This window comes from Strigops habroptila, chromosome Z (assembly GCF_004027225.2).
Source record: "Strigops habroptila isolate Jane chromosome Z, bStrHab1.2.pri, whole genome shotgun sequence".
NCBI lineage: Eukaryota > Metazoa > Chordata > Aves > Psittaciformes > Psittacidae > Strigops > Strigops habroptila.
Window position 1 is genome coordinate 11767124 of NC_044302.2, and position 17373 is coordinate 11784496.

The 17373-nt window shown below is 36.0% G+C and overlaps 1 protein-coding gene across 5 annotated transcripts in view; it reads left to right on the top strand.

Annotated features, from left to right (window-relative positions):
• Positions 1 to 17373, top strand: part of LOC115601377 (transcription initiation factor TFIID subunit 4-like) — a 144969-nt gene that overhangs the window by 111371 nt on the left and 16225 nt on the right. The window contains exon 15 of one of the 5 annotated variants that reach the window (XM_030471299.1): positions 15053 to 15076. The exons of 2 other annotated variants lie outside the window; for them this stretch is intronic. In XM_030471299.1, coding sequence (XP_030327159.1) covers positions 15053 to 15061 — 9 coding nt within the window. In that variant the 3' untranslated portion in view covers positions 15062 to 15076. Of the gene's footprint in view, positions 1 to 12192; positions 12384 to 15052; positions 15077 to 17373 lie in introns of those variants that run through there. 2 more of the 5 variants (XM_030471296.1, XM_030471297.1) reach the window with 2 other exon arrangements.

The window sequence follows — 17373 nt, forward strand, 5'->3', positions numbered from 1 at the left end:
AATTTTTTTCCCAGGCCATATCACTGGCCTGTGATGCATTTTCCTAAGCTGTAAAAGAAGCCACCAACATTTTCATTAATCTCTCTTTTTCTTCTTCTAATTTGTTTTCATTTTCATGCTATTACAATAAAAAAATAATGAAGAAGCATCTTTACAGAGTGGAAAGTGAGCTAAATCTGATGAACCTGGAAAATATGCCTGGTGCTTGTCTCCGAAGCCAAAATGAATTTTCTTATCTCTATAAGTAATTCTTTATGAATAACATAAAACACAAGTTCAGTATGTTTTTCCCCTTCCCTCCTTTCACTGAGCTTCAAATTAGTCTTCTCAACCTTTCCTCCGCCCCAGATAACATTGACAGCCATAAGTCTGTTGCCTTTTGGTAAAACTTAGGTTCCCAGAAAATTCTTGTATAAAAAGTTGTAATCCTCAACTGTAGCTACAGTGAGATGGGATGAATTTTATGCTGCTGTTGACTTAGCTTTTATCATACAAAGTAACAGAAGAAATCTCTGATGAAAAGCTGTAGGTACTGTTCCTACTATTGTTGTCAGCTGTGCAGGTAGTCAAAGTAATAATAATTGCCAGTGATGTTAGAAAAAACAAAATAATCAAGATTTCAAATATTCTTTTCATTTCATAATATACCTTAAATAACTTAGAACTAATATGGAGGGGCTCTGAACAAGAAAATTAAAATGAGAAGTAGGTTTGCTCTGTTTGAAGAAATTGTAAATAAAAATTGCCTCTTTGGAAATACTTGACATCACAGTCTCATTTCTTGATTGAGAATCTAGAGGAAGTATTATTTACTTAGAGTCTGAATCTTCAGTTTGTTACTTCTTAGTATTGCAAAATGCTGATTCATTTGATCTGTAATGGGGCATGTTCTGTGGCTTTTCTCAGTTAAAGGCAAAAAGGATTACAACAGGTGATCTCATTCCAACCCAGATCATAATTTTCAGGTTGGAGCATTTGTCAGTGTCCAAATCACTCAGATGATAATACAGTACTTTAGAAAACTCTTAATGAAAAGCGTCCAGAGTAAAGTCTGAAAGTAATAGGCTAGACTGAATTCTAGTTTGTTGACTCTGGTTTCTACATAATCATATCTATAGTTTGTGTACATGGTGCATTTCAGTTCTACATCTGATCAGTTTGCAACAATTAATGAAAATTAAGAATGCTTAATGAACATTTTAATACTTTTTAGTTGACATTCTTGATATGTGCTGGAGACTTCAATGTTCCAAGTGTCTTTAGAAATCTCTACCTAGATCTAGTTTGTGGCCCATCAGCTGATGTTATTCACAGTACATATTTTAGCAATAGTGATTAATAAGTCAGTTTGACCTATGAGGGTTTCTTTTCTACAGTGCCATATATTAGAAAATGTAATGTAATCCATAGTTCAGCTTTTTCAGCCTATATTGAGCAGTAAATCCTGGTTGGTCTGAAGTCAAATGTGTTTTTACACTAGCTCTACTGAGATAGAAGATTTTTCTGGACTGCAGTCAGACAACTTTTAAAAGGTTATATATTGTCTTTTAAGCCATTTATCCTGGTGGTGATGAAGATTCCTTTTAACATAATGTTCTATATTTCTGCCCTTACATACTGCTGTGGTAAATCTATTAAATTGTACTAAGTGGCTGGGTGGGAGATAGTGAAGCTGTGTTTCTTTTTGTGGAAATGATTCTCCATCTACAGATTCTACAAAATTATATATTCACTTTTATTTAGATTACGAATTTAAGTCTTGTAATCTCAAAATAACTCTTTAACAAGGCTGCATCATCTCTAATTTACTTCTAATTTATTTCATTAGACTATATATTGAGAATCATTGCTTTTTACATTAAATGTGTAATTATATACACCGTAACAAAAATTACACACTTTTTTTAAGGCTTTCAGAGGTATATTTTTATCTACAGCATTTAACTGGTATAACTGAAGAATTCCGATTTGTAGTGAATTTCTGAAACCATTTTCCTCCAGGAGAACAAAACAAACCCAAACCAATAGAAACTCATTAATAGCTTTTCTCCCCTCTCTGCTGTCTCGCTCTTAAGACAAGCTACCTGACTTACGTCTGGTTAGAATGAGCATCACATAAAACAGACAAATCAAGCTGTGTCAGATTAATCCTCCTTAAGCGGCTTACACTCCAGTTGCATAGAAAGACACCATAACATGGAAAAGTTGTTCAGAATTGACACCCAACTAAAGATTGCATATCAAAGAAAATGCTTTACCTACCTATTCTGAAGTCTACCCTTTAGTGTGAATTGTTCTTCTAGATCTGATAATATAACACTTCTCCCTAGCTGTGCTGTGTCATCTTGACATTTGAAATACAGATATATGAGAAGCATGTCATGTTAACAGAACACTACAACAGTCATACTTTGTCTCAATTGATGGCGGAATTGCAGCATACAGAGTAATTCATGTTGACAGTAAGAACTTGCAGATAGGCAGCCTAAAATGGTGAAATCATTATAGAAATTTATTTAACTGGTTGAATGGCTGTAGCAGATTGGTTGAGCCAGGCAAAGCAGAGAGATGCTGGCAGAGATACCATCCCTCCTGCAATTTTTAAGATTAATTTGTGGCTGGCTTCTATATCTTTGGAGTACATACATAAGCTAATAGAATTGATAAAATATTAAGAACATCCCTTAACCTCTGTTGTTCAGACATATAAAGGTATTCTTTTCATGGTTAAATTTGGGGGAAAAATACTGAAAAGAAGGCAACCATGTAATTGAAAATGAACCAATTGATTTTTCGTTTATATTTCATTCTCCTTAGAAAAACGTGTTAGCCATTTACTGAGTAATATAGTTTCACATTTTGTTTTAATAAATTCACAAAATGTTTTCCAACTGCTTCTTACTCTTTGTATCTAAATCTCTTATCCATGACAAAAACCAGAGTTTTGTCTACAGAAATTGGATAGCTGATTTACAGGAGGAGCTGCCTTGAGTATTTAAACAATACTATTTAATAAAGAATCTCTTTTTAATTTCTTCTTTGTAAACTGGTACTGTAGTTTTTTCCTCTTACACTTTAAAATTGTAAATTCTTTTGATGTGTATTAGCTGCAGCATTATTTTACATAGTTAAAAGAGGAATGTTGTTACCTGGGTCTATCAGTCTAATAATGCAGTGGCATCCCTAGGTGAAGAACAAGAGAGATGGTATTTTGTCACTGCATTTTGTTTGCAGGTAGAGCCAGCTCCTTTTACCTAAGTGTGACAGAGTAGGCGATCTTCCTGCCATTTTGCTCATACAGGACAATGGTGGCTTCAAATGAGAGAGGGAAGCCTGTTGGTCTGGCAGTATTTTTTCATTTTATGGCAATATTTTACATTACTATTTTTCTCCGAAGCACCTGATTCCCCAGTCAACCCTGTGCATTCAATATTAGAGGCAACTGGCTATGAGACAGACCTGGGAGTACCTCCTGTTCTTAACTTTAACCAAACCCTAACCAATCACCTACATTTATATATTTTCTTAGAACTTAATTTCTACAAGTTTTAGTCATACCCTCTAGGATCTCCATAATACAATCCTGTAGGTACAGCAAATTCTTTAAATCGCCGTTAGCAGCAGAGCACACAAGCATGTTTCAGACGTTAAGCACGAGAGACCTAAGTCTGTAGAGAGAAATATGCTTTGAGTATTATCCATATAAAAAAAAAGAGATATTCCAAACTTTGCATTTAAAAATACTTCTCTAAAGTGTCTTTTTCAGTGTAAATGGTGATGTGCATTGGCATTAAATGACTGTATAGAGAATGCTCTATAGCCCAGTAGGATGGGAATTCTTCCATTGTCAGTCTGGCTCTGCTTCTGTTTGTGGCTTACTGTAGTTGACTTTATCTTATGTGCTCTTATCTTGTTCATTGCTATTCATAAGCCATACTTTTGTGTGAAGATGGGCCTTTATTCATAAGAAATATTTGCCAAGTTCCTTGTTCCTTTATGTAAAGGAACAGTAAATACTATTTGAACATATATACCTTTGATTTGTTTTCATGCTCGGTTTAATTATGGAGTGTGTATTTTAGACAAATATGTCTGATTCTTGTCTTGTATTAATTTGTCTTTGCATGTTAATAGGCCTGGAAAGAAAGAAAACAAAACCAGTACTGCATTCTAGGTACTGCATTCGGGCTATCTGTAAGTTCTGGTGATAGGCCTGCTTTAGGAGAAGATTATAGCCAGGTGTTCACAGTTTCTGGATAATTTAAGAAAATCACCTCCAAAGATGTAGAAGATGAAAACTTGGCAACTCCTCAGCTATATGAGAAAAGAGGTGTCTGACATTTGACTCCACTCCTCTCTTCCCTGAACTCCTGCTGTGTTTAGTGTTTAGTCAGGGGAGAAAAAGGGTGATTGCATAGGTTGTGGTGAGCAAGTGGAGAGTATAAGGTAGAGGTTTCAGTATCTTCTACTATCTTGTATAAATTCTATTGAGTATAACTAAAATGCTCCAAACCTCTTCCTTTAGTTGTTCAACCAGTTGCAGTTGAGCTGACCTACCTGATAGGTAAGGGAGGAGTTATTACTAAGAATGCATGAAGCAAATGAAAGGTGCATAGATCTGGGATTGATACTCTGATATGCTGCTGCACAGGTACTGTACAGGTTACCATTTCTGATTGAAGTCTCCAGTTTGTATGAAACCAGCATAATTAATCAGGCTGTAATGAATTCAGGTACTGCCAGTTTGTCATCTCAAAAGAGAAGTCACTAGAGCAGGCTGAAATCCAATTGAAATTATGGTTGCGCTTAGTATTTAGTATTTAAAAAACCATTTTAACGTGTGGTGTAACAGTAGGCGCCTTTTGGTAAGGTTGGGAAATGTGTGTTTTGTGGCTTGAAATATACCTCCAAAAAATAAATGGAAGATGATCCAAAATTATCCTGCAAATTTAAAATGAAAAAAATAAAAAAAAAAAAACCAAAACAAAACTGGTTTACACTGCATTTGCACATTGGAAAGGGACTATTTTAGAGCTACATAAGGAGTTTGCGGCTCTAAATGTTACCTGATTTGTATATTTAGTTTTGTCTTTATTAACAAAAATCTCAGCTTGTTTCAGTGTGAAAGTTGAATCAGGCATAAACTATTCACTCAATATCAAGAATTACTAAACAATATTTTGGCTTGTGGTTTAAGTTGTTACTCTTAGTGATCTCTTACAAGCGTTATTTGAACAAAGGTGATGGTTTTGGTGCTGTGCACATTTTATGGGAGATCTATATCATTGTTGTTGGTGCTGTTTTCAAATACCAGTGCTATTGTAAGTCCTACCTGTAGTTCAGTAGGAAGATGGGTTTCTTTGTTGAGTAAAAAAAAAAAAATATAATCAGGTTTTAGGCATTGCTTTGTTTGCTTAGCCGATTTTTATAATACTTTTTATTTATATTATTGGGGACATGGTATTTCAGAAGTGACTGTTTTCTAGGGTTTCAGGAAGACAAGCACAATGCAAGCAACTACACCAGTTGCCATCCATATGACTTCTTATCAGAGGTCACCACTGTGAAGCTCTGACGGTGGAATAGTTCGTGCAAGTGCATTCACTTTAGACAAAATCAACTGGATTATTCTAAATAATGTGAATAGGTGGTATGGGTTCAACGGGCTGATATTGCCTGGAGTGAATTAGGGAGCTGGCAGATCTTCAGGATAATAACTTCAGCAGGGGGCAGTGAGGAGCAGCTGGGGGGCATAAAGCCTTTGATCGGCACAGCTGGATCCAAGGCTAACATCTGTCTATAGTCTTAGACTCGACACTTTTGTTAATACTGTGAGCTGTATTTGCATTTGTTAGATTATTTTGGTAACAGTACTTTCCTGTCTCTAGTGTTCCATTTCTTTCCATAATCCCCTCTCACAGCAAAATCAGTATTGGCAATTCAGGAGAAATAGAACAATTATCATCACGTAACCCTTTAACAATTATTAACTTTCTTATACTTTTCTAGCAATGGTTATATGTGTAAGTCTCAGTAAAGAGCAGCTGTGAAATTAGAATACAGGAATTATGGAAAGAAGCTGTTTAGTTGTGCTGCAGTTGCCATCAAAGAGTTTGCGTACACATTCAGTCTTTCTCTCTCACAACTGATGAGGAGTCGTCCATGTGCCCATATACTCAGGATATTTCAGGTTCCTCCAGTCATGAGGCTTCTCTGTGCCTTGAGGAAGTAAATGGCTGATGGGAGGACAGGAGATTTGAATTTACAGTCCAATGCACGCTTGACCATAACTGAGTTGATTGTAAAGATCCTTATAATAATTTAATGACAAATTGAGAAACACAGAGAGGAGAAGCTTAGCTTTAAAAACAGTATTGTGAAGTAGCAGTTTTGGTATCTATTCAGCTTCCCTGCATACGCTTATTCATGTCTCTTCCTTATATCTTCTCTGTATGCTTCAGAGAAAAAAATCTTGTAAACATTTGCTTATTTTTGGCATGGAATAATAAAGCAGACGAGTGTCACATGAATGATTGTGACACTTGTACAAATGTCTGTGAGCTCAAACAGGACAGGCAAATTATGTTTTGACCCATTAACTATAGCTGTCTTAGGTAGAAAAAAAAAATGCCAATTTCGCTAAATACTTTAGTTCAAGTGAGCACTTCAGACTGAAGAATTCTGCAGAATCATACCTTCAAAGATTAATAGTTGTCTGCATATTAAAAGTGCATATTAAGATGCATCCTTCCATCGTCAATTTACTGAAAAAATACAGCTTTGGGTGGATGACGGGAAGGAAAATCCAGCGGAGTGTTTTAATTCCTTTTCATACAGATACAGACCATCTCTTTGCCATTCCTACTGTTCATCCATTTAACTGCAGTACTGTGGAAAAGAGAATGCTGAATAAAGGCTTTGGATATGTCATTCTTTGGCATTAACAACTTCTCAAATTTCCTGTCATCTTCTCATAGTGTTGTGTTGATTCTGGGGTGATAGTAAGAAGTTTTCTACAACATAGGAAGTTGGCTGTCTCTCCATAAATGAATGTGGGATAGCCTGGCTGTGTGGCTCAGATGCTGCAAATACTTTATTTTACAACTTATTATTATTCATGTTGGAAAATTTTTAATTTGAAAGAGATTTTTTTTCCTTTTTTTAAGAAAATAGACTGTGTAAATTCTGCCATGTCTCAAAATAATTCAAATTTATTGTTATTTCCTTTTCAGCATAGGTGTTTATGTAGTTACATTACTGTGTTGGAGTCTGATGCGATATGAATTTTTCCAGCCAAATCCCAGGACTCTTATTCTAGAAAGATCATTCCTTACCTGTGTGTTGCAGTAACTCAGGATTCCCATCTTCTGCCTTTGTTTTCTGTCTTCTTCCTTACATGTTCCTTACCTGAGCTTTCCTTACCTGTTCTCCTTTTTCTTCAAGTAAGGAAAAAAAAGTAAATCAAGGCAAAATTCTTTAATGCTGGAGTTCATTTTCTAGAATTGAGACCTCACTTGTGAAGCATTTTCTGAAAGATGTATCAATGTTAATGAATGGTCCGTTGCTTGGTTTTGATTATATGGTTGATAATACACCTCAAGAATTTAGGACAAAGGATAAAAGTTTTAAGTATTCATGTACTCTTAATTTGGGCATTCTAATGGGTCCTCTAAGTGTAACCTTTTATTAATGAGGGTATTTTGGAAGAAGATTAGCAGTCTGTAGCATGTAATAAACAGGCTGAATGTACATTTGTGTAGACCTCTTTAGTATGAACAAGGAAATGAGATTGGATCTGCTTAGGGAGGAGATAAAAATCCTTAACTTACATAGTTAAAAGGCATAATAGGAGTAGAAAAGTGAGGCATGGTTTTAGAGTGAAATGAGAATGAAGACTTGGCAGATTAGGTTTGCCTTAAGTCTATGATAGTTAAAATAACGCCGTTTAAAATTTTGAGACTAATTTACATGTTCCTTTATTATTATTCAGATTAATACTAAAAGGGCAGAAGTCATCCAAGGAATTTATGCATTAATTTTCTTCCCTTTCAGTACTCTGCAGATTTGTTTCAAAATATTTTTCTAGTACCTTGAATTCTGTTGTTATTTTTTGTTTTGACAAGAAGTAACTTTTCTTTCTGGCTGTCTGTTAATGCTGCTGAGAAATAAAGATGCTTTTACCAAATGCTTTCAAGCACAAAAGGAGATGGTTTTCAAGAGATTATTTTACATATTTACATATTTTACCTTAAGCATTTTGTAGTCACTGCCTACTAGTGAATGTATCAGATTTTTACACACACTTTCAAAATGAACCAGTTTTGCTTCTAAGCCATTGCAAAGGGAGGAAATGAATTCTAACTTTTTTCACTTCATTTTCACATCCTCACATTTCCTTATTTCACATGGTTTAAAACAAAATGCCTCTAGCATTATTTTTCCTTTCTCAAGAGCAAAGTGAATGTGACTTTTCTAAGGGGGTCACAGGATGCCTCTGAGGCCTGTGGGTGTTACTGGACTGCTGCCTGCTTTCAGCTTAACTGAAGGGCTTGTCATAGTTTTCATCTCCTAAGAAATTAGCCCTAGGTGCTGGCCAGAAGCAGGAGAAGGCAGCATTATGAGTCCCACGCTGGTTATTTCCCACTGACATCAAATCCTGAGGTTTTTAAATTAATCCTACACAAAGACAGCCCTTCATTTTGGTGCCAGTTTGAAATTAGACTGCAATAATGACCTTTTAAAGATGTCTAGTTGTTAAGATAACCCCCTGTTGAAACTTGAAGGTAGCTGTTGCACCCTGTGTTGATAAGACCTTACTGACGCTTGAGCAGATTTTGTAAAGGTGACTGGAAGTTGTGGCCAGTGCCTTGACCTGTGCTGCCAACAGGAATGAAACCGATAGCCCACTGAGGCCGCCTCGCCTTGTATCTCCCTAAATCCTGGTTCCAGAAGCAAACAAAGGGTCTTTATAAAGTTCGAGCAGGCAGATTAGTTACAAACTAGTAATAGAAGACTTGCACAAAAGGAGACTCACTTGGCCACCAAAAAAAGTTAATACTCAGCTCCAAGTGTGAATTAAAAGCACACCTTCTAATGCTTTAACACGGGCTGGCAATTGGAAGAACTTGGAAAATGGAGTGTTAACAGCAACTGCTAATATAAACAAGTAAAACAAAGTGATTTAATATATGCTACCCTCAAGTGTTACTACATCTGAAATGAAAACTGGCCCAGTAGAAAATGGGAAACGGCGAACAGATCTGCGTAATAGACAGGAGATTTTTGGCTATTGGAATAAATAGAAATTTGTATTGGTCCTCAATTAAGATTACCTACCTAATTTTTCCTGTCTTTTCACCTTAGGGTTTTGCATCGTAAGCGTGTATGAATTTACCATGTGCAAAATTGTCTTTCATTATTACAATAAATAGGTATGAAGTTGGAGATGATATCTCTTTGTAGTCAAAATAGGTGTGTATAAACAAAGAGGAGACACTGTGTATCTATGAAAAAATTTTTTGGTAACCATTACCTTTTGCAGTTGTTTTCTACGTTTAAATTATGAAAAATGCTATCAATCATACTGTATTTCTGTTAAAATGATACCTGTGTCATTTTTTAAATATAAAATTTTACGATGCCCAATTTTTCAGGGTTTTTAAATTTTGCAGTGCTTAAAGGCAGTTACAACTGTATAGAGTATAACTTTGCTGAGACAAATTTGATTATGATTTTAACTATACGTAATATATGAAAATTTCAGCTGTTTAATCAGCGTCAGTGTTTCAGTACTCTACCTTTGACTATAGTTGTTTCAGTTCGGTTCATCAAAAACAGAAAATATGCATTAAACACTTGATTATTTGATGGTGCGCTACACCATCTGCTGCCATAATGCACACAACTCTTCCTTGTTTTGAGAAATATACTGTGAAATCTTTGTTTGAATCTCTGTATTTTGAAAATGTATAATATACAGATGTGTAAGAATTCCTCTGTTAACCTCTTTTAGCACTGTTCGAGATTTCATGAGCTTCTTTACAGCATTTCACAAATTGAAGGCTTATCAAAATGCAGGCAGAAGAAAAATGCCGTTTGTATCTTGTATTTCTCTTTTGCCTATTAAAATAGTGGGATTACTTGCTTTATCAGTTTAAGGAGGTAGTAGAAAAATTGTATCTCTCATTTTGTGATCATTTCTCTTCTTTAATATGTTTCACCTAGTTTAGAAGTATGGATCAGAAACTCACAAGGAAAACTGATGCCCTTTCCTGCAGCTAAATTAACAGGAATCACGTGGAAAACAATCTGAGCCTTGTATGAAAAGGGGAGCCATTAAAATTAGCCCTAAGCTATGGACTGCACCCAATATCACTAGAACTGCACTCACTGCAGATGTGGAGGCTGGCTCTCAGGCAAACTGAGCTGTGTTGTATAGCTACAATTAAAATCAACTCCTCTGCCAAAAAATAAAAGGGAGGAGGGTAGAAGGAGAACATCAAAGACAGATTGAAATGTGTAGTTAGTAATAAGAGTGGTCTCCTCTTGAACCAAGCCCTGCAGCGATTCATGGCCCCCTTGTTAATGAGAAATTTTGACCTCTGGTTTGTAAGTTAAACTTGTAATCCCAGCTAATGAAGTAAATCAATCCCAACTTCAGTCTGTTGTTCCCATTTTTCTTTCCACAGTGTGTCTGGGAGTTAGTATCCAGGTCTACAAATACGATTTGGGGAAAAAAATTATTCTGCTGCTATGTAACTTCTCCTGTTTTGCAGATTCATGTAAACATATCTAAAGCAGACAGATTATTTTAACTTGTCTGTGGGCTTGTAAAATGTCCTATTAGTTTGGGTGGTTTAGAGACATTTAAATAATAGGCCTGAGTTAACATTTTAGAAGGAAAGCTGAATTTGTAACTATCCAGAAATATTCACCTCATAAACAGCTTTATTCTTTAGGTATGTAGATCTGTTTGAAACTATTTGAGGAGCCTTAGTTTAGTTCTTGCTATGTATTTAAGGGGATACTGGTAGAGTTTTGTGTCAGGAAAAAGATCTCCCACTTCAATCTCAATTGTGAGACAACAGATTCACTAGCAATGAAATGAATGCAAATCTAAGATGCTAATTCTCACAATGGGTGGATGATCCTTTGAAATATGTACTTCTGTGGCTGGTAAGCCACAAAAAATCCAGCCCAAAAGCCCTGGTAAAGCCTCTGAGTTGATTCCATGTCATACCATGTTATTAAAGAATCTGTAAAAGATCAGCAAATGATATAAAAGGAGGTGAAGTCTTAGTGGCAAAAACAAGGAGATGCCAGGTTCATAGTGATCCCTTAAAAGAAAACATAACCAGATAGAAAAAAAAACCCCACGCTTGCTTGTAGCTGCTTCGCTTTCCTTCTGCATTAGTACTTGGTATCACTGTAGACCCTTCTAAATGATACAGGCCCATTTTTGTTCTAATCTGTTTCTGTCCAAAGAGAGTTTTTACATTGTTTTATTGCTATTTAGTGCTGCAGACACTGTGTTACAGGGGCAGAAGCTTCCTAATAAAGCATGTTTTTCTAAATGAAGGGGTTCACAAGCCCCCCTCTAACTGCAGACAACTTGCTGCATCTTTGCATGCACCTCCACTTTTCCTGGCAGCTGTGGCACAGAGCAGCGCAGAGTTGTAGCTGGCAAGTTTTTGGCTCTTAATATTAGGTTTTTGTAGCCATATTCGTGCAATTTGCTTAACAAACCTTACAGGATACTAGTCTCTCTTGTAGGCATCACACACTTAGATTTCTGCCACAAAGAGGAAACAAATGACCAAGTGCTGCTATGTTTTATGCGATTTTGTAATAGAAAAGTTTTTTACACCAGTGAAGTAGGAGTCTCTGAGGATTGACACAGTTCAGGAGTCGTTTCTGCGATGACCCTGGAGGTACTGTATTTTGGTTACCTCTGGGACTGAACTTGGTCTCAGTCTACTTCTTTCCAGAAGTAGAAGCTGTATTATTTTTATTCCTTTAAAAAACGAAAGGTGACTCCTGACTGAATTTGATTACTTGCTGCCAGAAAGCTGACAGTGATTTCCTCAGGGCAGACAATTGTCAAAAGGCTGTTGGGGTACCCAGAAGGGATGCATTCCCCCGGGGTGGGGACACAAAGGCTCCTGACAGCTTCAGCAAATGACCTGTCATAAGCAGGTGACACCTGGTCGTTGTCCACTGCTCTCTTAACTGATGGAGACTGGTTGAGCACTGAGGATGGTGAGATTCAACCAGATTTGGAGAAGAGGCTTCTTTGTAACAAAGGCTGTTACAAAAAAGCTGTTACCGAAAGCAGAAGCTCAGGCTTACAGGGACGGACCCTGAATAGTTTCTTTACAGCCTTCCTGAGAAAAGCAAAGCACCTGAACAGATGGGTCTGGAAAAAGAGGTTGATGAACAGTAGCTTTTGCAGAGGACCCGCAAGCTGTGGAGGGCGAGATACAAGAGGCTCTCCCAACGACAGGGAGGAAGAACTTTTCTGTAAAGGAGCAAAATATTAATGCAATCCAAATATAGAGATTATATCCCCTAATAAATTTTAGCCTGTAATGAATATTTTTCCTAAGGATCAAATGTAGTGAAAATTTTTACTACTCAGAGTTCCTCTATCTAGAGGGGCTCCATTTGTTTTGAAAGTAGTGCATTAAGTATTACATATGATCTTCAAAGTATAGATGAAGGGCTAGATTAAACTGTATGCTATTTTTGTTGGTGATAATACTGTACAATCGTTAACTTTACCTGTATTATTCTTTGAAGATGCTCATAGCCTTCATAATGATTTGAAGCTGGGTGCTTTAGACTGCTGCAAATCATTAGTACATTGTAAGCAAGAGTTTATAATAACCTACTTTTTGTCTCACTAAATTTAAAAGAAGCTTTGTTAATTCTGACAACAAGTGGAAATCGCAGCAGTGAATCTGTTCTCAAGTGATATACCTTAGTATATGGAGGATCCTGTTGCGAAGAACTTCGAAAATAATCATGGTTTATTAGCTGCACAGTCTTTTCCCCTTTGTTTCTATTCATTTAATTTAAAGTGAAACAACTCAGCATGCAAAACTAAAATTAGCTGCAAAAAAGGTGTAAGTGAATAAACAGGCAAATCCATTAGAGTCGATGGGTTATTGGATCCCTTGCCATTCCTCAGATGGCGGCCTATTAAAAGTGGTAATGTCTGCCTCCAGCATGGCCTTAAGGCAAGAAAGAAGGCCAAGACAGGCATATTTCACATGCATCAGACACAAGAATTAAATAGACCAATGTTCCCTAAAAGACTGAAGTACATCTCTTTCTGACGTTCATCTCGGGCAAAAATTCATTGATCTCAGTATGTCCCTTGGCAATTATAAAATATTAAATCCAAGTCACACTTTTCTAGTTGGCTTAATTTTTTCTCTATTCACAGCTTTCTATTTGATCAATTTTAACAAGTTAGGAATAGCATCTAATAATAAAATAAAAACTGCAGAGTGAAAAAGTTTGTTCATTTGACAGTCTTATATTTCTGTCTTTAGACCTGCCTCTCATTTTATTGTATTTTAAATAGATTTGCAGACTAAATAGATTAAAAGAATATATATTTATACACGCAAACCCTCCCTCCACTGTCTCCTTTGAATTAGCACCTTCTTTTTAAAGCTGGATACTTGTATGTGGCGATGGTATTGCAGTGAAATCTCTATTTTAAAGCTAAATCTGTGTAGTTAATCACCATTGTTTTTCCTAGAGTCACAGTAATTATTTTTGCTTCATGTTTCTCGTATGTCAGACTGGAAAATGTAATATTGGTGGAAGCCTACTTCTAAATGACTACATACATGAGCATTTGTTTTGTTTTGTTTTAACTGAAATTTGGGTTTGTTTGTGTAAATACCAGTCAAGTAGCAAAATGAAAAATAACCTGTCAGAACCTGGATCTCTTTTAACATAAATCTGGAGATTGTAACATACAGTACAACAGAAAGAATGTCTTTGCTGGTGGTCTTTGCCGATGAGAGACTAATGTGGGGGAAATCTTTTCCATACAGGCAGTCTACCTGTTGTGTTAGCTTGTTCTCTTCCTGCTTAGCATTCTCATCTGGCTGGCACACTTACAACCTTCCATTCCTTAAATAAGCTCATTCAGTGGCCAACAGCTAAAAGCAATCTTGGCTGAAAAGATGTCAAGAAGAATGCTCAGAGACTTGGTTGGCTTTCAAAAAATGACAATTTTGATTATTTACTATCAGCAAAATTACCGCATGGAGAGGGGGAGGCTAACCAGCAGGTCTTAAATTTTCAGAAAAGTGAAGTTTAGGATTATGTGTTACATTTTTGGAAACAAGACCCCGTTGCCATGTCACTACATGTTTATAAACTGCTTCATTTTTTATTTTAGTAAGAAAAGGTATTGTAAGTATTAAATAGAAAAAAAACCCACAAGGAGTGTGGCTGCTAGTGTAGCTCCATGAGCACCATTGGAGAGAAATCAGCTCACCTTGGGTGCCTTGGTTTAAACCATAGACAGATTAGATGTATATTTCTGTGCTTTCTCAATTTAATTTTTAACCTGGAAAACATTTACATTAACATTCAACCCAGTGTGTATAAGATTAGGTTTTCTATCCATGTTTATAGTCCTTGACACAGGTTTGTATCCACTTGCCATGAGTTGCAGCTTCCTGGGCGGCCCGGGGAAGTGGACCAGCTCACTCCTATGGCTGCACTGAGGTTCCCTGGTTGTAGAGACATTGGAACAGCTTACCATCCATTCTGGGTTTTTTTTTTTTTTTCAGATTGCTAATTGTGCCTGTCTCTTGCGGTGTCTTTGTAGAGCGTGTATTGTAAGGGAGCTCATTTTCAGATGGGGCTTAAAGGTGGATATAGTTAGTAATTGACCAGCATCCATCTATCCTGCCTGTGACTAACAAAGAAATGTAGGTATAATACAGTATTCAGGGATCACAGGAAAAATGTGCTGGTGACCTAGAATCCCAGTAGCTGTAGAGATTCTTTTTCCCCTTTTTCACAGAAATTGTGATCCAGCCATTTAAAAGTCACTTCAAGAGCAGTGTTATTCAGAAGCATATTGAGTCGTGGAAAAATGCAGGTGTAATTTTCCCTTTTTAAAACTAATTTTTTGTTCTTCTGAAAGAGCTGCAGTTTGAAAAAAGGTCTATAATATAACCTCTACTGAAATGCTTATGTGTATTTTCCTATATGCACACATTTAGACATATATGTGTGTATGTATATATAATATTTTCTAACTATACATCTGGTTTACAATCAGCCATTTGATATAGCATTATAAACTGTTTCAAATATGGCTGAGACTAATCTCAATGAAATTAGAGCAGTTGTGTTCTGTGTTTGATGATTGTAAGTTGACAGGGTAATTGGATTTTTCCAAGTTTCAGCATACTACTTGTTAACATATTCTCTGTAATGGTGGTTTTGTTGAACTGCCAGCACACCTTTATGACCAGCCAAAATTTGATTTCCATTTCTTACCTAATGGACTGACACATAATATATTATTTATTAAAAACGTGATTCTAATTGATGTTTTGTCTAAGTAAACATTAGTACATTGGTACTAATGGTACTCTGTTCACAATATTGTTTCCTTTATTGAGTCCCTGCTGCCATCAACCATACACTTTTAATTTCATGCCATTTATCTCATCTGCCCTGAACACCATTCTCACCTGTTTGTGTTTGAATTTATAAATTGCATAACTGAGTTTGCGTTTGAAATCCACTTGAAATTCTGTATTTCAACAAAATGAGACAAAGTAGGTTGATTTTCAGTATTCCAGTTACGAATGTTTCCATGACTTCACATAATAGGAAAATCTGACCATCTCCAGCTAGCAGTTTTATTTTATAGAATAAATGGCAAAAATACATACAGCTATTCTTAATTTTCATTTTTTTTTAATTCTTTAAACATAAATTACTGATAGTTTAATCAGTTTTCTGGGTGTTTGCATGTTTTCTCCTAGTCCGTTCTGCATCATGACGTCCTTATACATTATATTATGATGCTGTGATACAAAAGTAAAATTAATAGCTGTAAAAAGTGACATTGTGCTGTCAGGATGTGCAATATTGTTTATTAAAATGGTCCTGTTTAAAGAACATTTTACTGAACTTCATTTTTCTTGAACTGCATACTAATTTTAAAGGTCAGTGTGGTTAGTTACCATAGTAGTGACCTAAAAATAACCTTTCTAGTGTACCTGTATATTTCTGATCTGTAGTGTTAGCATTCAGAAGTGTTCTTTCCCTTAGAGTTTCAGCAGCTAAATAAGTTGCAACCCCTTCAGCTATACTCATAAAAATTTGCTTCCAGACAACATGGTCTGTTTATTGTGTAATAATCGAAATGGCACTAAATTGCAATGATTGCTGAACACTTAGGAATTGCATTAACCATTTAACTGCTATACTTCCATTTTCTTCCTCACTGTGAAGTATTATATTGATTTTCCTCTTAGTTAGAACTGCTTAACTAAACCTCTGAGATGAACAGAATATTTTAGTAGCCTCATACACTGTCATATTTTGAGTCAATCAGTAGTGACCTTGGCTAAGAATTTTCTAGAGGTTTTTAAAAAAGCTATCAAGCAAAATAGCTTGCAGTGCATTGCCTTGAATCTTTACAAAAAACAGAGGGAAGCGCAAAACATCTCTAAGTGAGTTTAAAAAAATATAGGGAGAATTAAGTCTTTCTCTTTCCTGCTATATTAGATGGGTTATTTCTTATTACTTCTGATACACTGCAGCTAAGACAAAACAGTTAATAGTTTTGAGGCCTTATCCAGGGACTTAATCATAGCCTGTAATGTGGTGCTGGGAATGTAATTAAAAATCTAAATACACTGATAGGTGAATGATTTTAGTAGTGCCATTGTTTTTTATGAGTATGTTGATGATTTTTTTGTCTACCTTTTCATTGTTAACTGAGGTAAAACAGACAAACATTTGAGCAATATCAAACTTCAGAGCTCCATGATGATTGCTAGTTAAACTAGTTTTGATTCCAAATATTTTAGTTTAAAATGGATTTCTGCTTTCTCTCAAGGATTTATAAATTCTGGTCCTGTTTGTTTCTAAGAAAACTTGTCAGGAAAAGCAGAGGGGTTTTGTTTGTGGCTTTGTGTGTGTTTTTCTTTTTTTTAAGCAAAACCCTTCTGAAATCTTGCTGCAAAAAAGGGGGGAAAAAGGCTGATACAGGTAAGGAAGAGTTAAATAGAAACTGAGCGGGGATGCTGGGGGGCAGCAGTGCTGCAGAACATAGCAGTGTTCGTGCGAAGGCAAGTCATTTCCCGAAACACTGCAGACACA